This window comes from Crocuta crocuta, unplaced genomic scaffold, assembly GCF_008692635.1.
Source record: "Crocuta crocuta isolate KB4526 unplaced genomic scaffold, BGI_CrCroc_1.0 scaffold334, whole genome shotgun sequence".
NCBI classification, from domain to species: domain Eukaryota; kingdom Metazoa; phylum Chordata; class Mammalia; order Carnivora; family Hyaenidae; genus Crocuta; species Crocuta crocuta.
This window is the reverse complement of record NW_027533260.1, coordinates 2580253-2583964: the sequence shown is the minus strand read 5'-3', so window position 1 is coordinate 2583964 and position 3712 is coordinate 2580253. Positions and strand designations below refer to the sequence as shown.

At 62.1% G+C, this 3712-nt stretch overlaps 3 protein-coding genes across 4 annotated transcripts in view; 1 reads left to right on the top strand and 2 right to left on the bottom strand.

Annotated features, from left to right (window-relative positions):
* Positions 1-376, top strand: part of RUVBL2 (RuvB like AAA ATPase 2) — a 16790-nt gene extending 16414 nt beyond the window's left edge. The window contains exons 14-15 of one of the 2 annotated variants that reach the window (XM_077747383.1): positions 34-148; positions 265-376. In XM_077747383.1, coding sequence (XP_077603509.1) covers positions 34-148; positions 265-287 — 138 coding nt within the window. In that variant the 3' untranslated portion in view covers positions 288-376. Of the gene's footprint in view, positions 1-33; positions 149-261 lie in introns of both variants that reach the window. The other variant, XM_077747382.1, reaches the window with a different exon arrangement.
* A 91-nt stretch (positions 377-467) lies between these two features.
* On the bottom strand, positions 468-1692 carry LHB (luteinizing hormone subunit beta). The gene is given in 4 exon segments (XM_077747411.1): positions 468-574; positions 576-785; positions 1069-1236; positions 1595-1692. Coding segments are annotated over 4 exon segments (483 nt in total). The 5' UTR covers positions 1610-1692; the 3' UTR covers positions 468-484.
* Positions 1693-2231: 539 nt separating this feature from the next.
* SAXO3 (stabilizer of axonemal microtubules 3) overlaps positions 2232-3712 on the bottom strand; it is a 2856-nt gene continuing 1375 nt past the window's right edge. Inside the window, exons 4-5 of the mRNA XM_077747410.1 lie at positions 3415-3542; positions 2232-2906 (exon numbers count right to left, since the gene is read on the bottom strand). Of these exons, the coding sequence (XP_077603536.1) occupies positions 2543-2906; positions 3415-3542 (492 nt within the window). The 3' untranslated portion in view covers positions 2232-2542. The remainder of the gene's footprint in view (positions 2907-3414; positions 3543-3712) is intronic.

The following is a 3712-nucleotide window of genomic DNA, read 5'->3' as shown; positions in this document are numbered from 1 at the left end:
GGGGGGCACTGAGATCTTGCCATCCCCTCTCAGGGCACAGAAGTCCAGGTAGATGACATCAAACGAGTCTACTCGCTCTTTCTGGACGAGTCGCGCTCCACGCAGTACATGAAGGAGTACCAGGACGCCTTTCTCTTCAACGAGCTCAGTGAGTGTCCCCTGCTGCACCTGCACCTGCCCCCCGGGTCGCCTGCCGCCCCAAAGAGCTCAGGCCCGGCCGCCTGGGCCACGCTGACCGCATGGCCTTCCTTCTCCCCACAGAAGGTGAAACCATGGACACCTCCTGAGCTGATGTGACCCTCGTCCCCTCCCCCCCCCCCGTTTTCTACTGGAGTTCTGACACTGTGACTTTGTATAAAATGGTTCTGATATTGGATCCATCCTGAGCCTCTGTGTGTGTGTGTGTGTGTGTGTGTGTGTGTCAACACTCGGACACATACCCTAAGCCCGACAGAAGACAACACGAGTGCAGTTTGAGAAGCCTTTATTGGGAGGGGTGGAGAAGAGCGTCTGCTGGCTCCGGGCACTGGGGTGGGGGATCCTTAGAGGAACAGGAGGCCCGGGAGTGGGGGGCGGTCACAGGCCAAGGGTTGGGCCCTGGGACCCCCACAGTCGGAGCTGCTGAGGCGGCAGGGGCCGCAGCGACAGCTGAGGGCCACGGGGAAAGAGACCATGGGGTCCACACCGGGCGGGCATCCGGGCAGCCGGATGGAAGCAAAGCGCAGCTCACGGTAGGTGCACACGGGCTGGGGCACTGGGGGCAGGGCGGCGGGCAGCACGCGCACCTGGAGGCCAAAGGGAGGGATAGAGGGGCGTGGTCAGGCCCTCCCCTGAGCTAACCCCCCCACCACAGGTCTCAGATTCTGGTGTCCAGCAGACCCTCTGTGCTCTCCCCCCCTCCCCCATGCCCAGCTCTGACTCCCAATTCCCCTGCCCCTGTGGGAGGTGGGCACAGGCCACCCTGCCATCCAAGCTGCCACTTCCCATTTTCTGTGGGCCTGGCCTTCAGTGATCCGCCCTGGAGCTGGGGTGGCAGCACCCATTCCCCGCCCGCTGCCCGCAACTCACCATGCTGGGACAGTAGCCGGCACAGATGGTGGTGGTGAAGGTGATGCAGACCGGGCAGGCCTCGTTCTCAGCAGCCAGGGTGGCGTTGATGGGCCTGCACAGCGGCCGCAGTGGCCCCCTGGATGCCCACACCCCAGCCACATTCAGCAGCAGCCACAGCAGCAGCCCCTGGGACGAGGACAGTGTCTCAGGGCCTGCCAGACCCCGCTACCCGGAGCCCTTACCTTCCCATCCCCCATGAACACAGTCGGGGACCCAGCTCCCGTGCCTGACAGCGTCCATCCAGGGTGCATTCATTCCACTTGGATCCCTCTTCCCGAGACTCAGGAACCCCAGATCCTCCCAGCCCTGCGGATTCCCACCCTCAGGCCCTGCTCCACCTATTTCCTTCCTGGCAGGAAGCCCGCTGGCCGTCCGCACCCTTCTAGAAGGAAGCCTCCTCCATCAGGTCACAGGACTCTCCCTCTTTGTGGCAGCTGTGGCCTGGATGGAGTTGCAAAGTGCCTAGGGGACCCCATCGTCTTACCTGGAGCGTCTCCATTCTCCGTGCCTCCCCAATGATGTTTGCCTGGTCTTATACTTGCAGGGTGTGGGGGCGGCAAGGCCACTGGGGGTGGCGGCCTGATGGGGTAACCTGGACACTAATCCTTCTGGGGGCGAGAAGCAGAAAAGGTCAGGGAACTGTGCGGGAGAGGCCCCTACCCCCACTCCCTGAGTGGCTCCCGCTCCTTGGTGCGCCCAAGGTGAAGCTGACTTCACTGACTCAATCGTCAGGTGCTATCAGGTGCCAGCGAAGTCCTGTTGGGTCATACATAGGAAGTAGGCTATGGGGACCCCCTGACCTTGTTCTCGATGGTGTAGCCCCGCTTCCGCCCATCATGGTGGGCGCCTGGGGAAGGCTGGAGCTCGTCCCTCCAAGGACCCTCGTCCAATGGTGATCGGCTCAGACCTCAACCCCACTCCATCTGCCACAGGCGAAAGCCATTCCTGTGCCACAGTCTAACCTCAGGGGGCGTGGCTTCATTTCTGGATTCTGTGCTCAGAGGCGAGGTCCCACCTGTAGGCAGCCTTGGCTTCCCTCCACCAGGGATTCAGCAGGAGACCCTTCTCCCGCACACTCGGGCCCCCAGAGCTGAACCCAGCAATGAGCACGATGACCACAGTTAGGACTATTTTAACTCTGTCATTGACTAAGGTAAACTCTGCCCCCTCTGTCGCAGAGGGCGTGTCCCGCCCGTGAGCACCCCGCCCCAAAGTATATTTTCCAGCCTCAGCACCCATCTTCGTCCCGGACCCGGTCACCCTCGTTAGTCAGGTGTGGGATCCGTCCCGCTCACGCCTGGTGGGCGGATCCTGGCGTGATAGGCGGGTTTCCCGGCCTTAGCCCCGCCCAGTGTGCCCCCAGCCGCGGTCTTCCAGGCTCGGCTCCGGCCCCGCCCGGGGGCGTGATCTGGGCGGGGCTGGCGCAGCCGGCTCAGATTGGGCTTGGCTTCAAGCTGCCGTAGCTGGAGTTCTCCGTGCGGTAGGCTCGTGGCACGCTGTAGATGCCCGGCACCGGCTTCCGGTGGGGGCCGCCCCAGGGCAGCTCCAGCGGGCAGAAACGGTCGAGCCGGAGGAGTGGGTGCAGCGGGGGTCTGTAGGACTCGTGAGCCAGAGACAACGCCCCACGGTGCGGCACGGCTAGCGTCGCCGGGTGGACGTGGGGCACGCGGATCCCTGGCGGCCGAGAGGAGCGCGGACAGGGCGGCCGCTGTGGGTCCTGGCCCCAGACCCAAGGCGTGTTCTGAAAGCTCCAGTAGGTCAGCGAGTCCTTGCGGCGATATCCAGACAACTCCTTCCTGTCGGTGGGGAAGGCAGGAGTGGGAAGGCACGGTTAGATCCTAGGGACAAGGCTGAAGTTCAGACCTTGGCTCCTGAGGAACCTGTAGATCCGAACTCCTGCGTTTCGAGGCAAGGATATATTTGTAGGAGCCGGGGATCCCTTGGGAAGGATGGGGGTTGAGGACGCCTAACCTCAATTCCTGGGCCCTCGAGGGTCCTTAAGGGCCGGAAATACAGAATTTTCGAATCCTTGGGAAAGAGTATCTGGGAACCAAAGTAGGCCCCTCCCTAGACCCCTGGAGCCCCGCCCTCAATCCAGAACCCCTTCTAGGACAAGCCGCAGGTTTCATATTCCTGAGAGTTGATTGACACTAAGAATACTTGGGCGCTAAAAGAGATAGGAGCTGGGGTCTAAGCTTTTCTGGTTCAGGAGCTGAAGGCTGGAGGCTACTGAGTCGGACAGGCGGAGCCGACACCGGGGTTAGGTGTGTTGGCGGCAGTGCCGAGAGGGGGACCCAGACTCACTTAGGGTAGGCCCGGAAGTCCTTGGCCGAGGTGGTCAGATAGAGCTGATGGCGGTCCAGGACGCCCTGGTCAGATACTGTGAAAGGCTGGCCGGACAGCTCGGGGTTCTTTGTCCAGGGAATTAAAGCCTGAGGAGGATCGGGGGGAGGAGGGATGGAGCAAGGCTTCATATCCATCCCAAGCCCGGGGTCCCAGGCTCAGGATCCCTCTTCTTTGGATGAATCCGAATCCTTCCCGAGCAATCGCAAGCCAGGGCACTTTATCTTCTCTCCCCCAAATCAGAGCCCTTGTTAGGGTT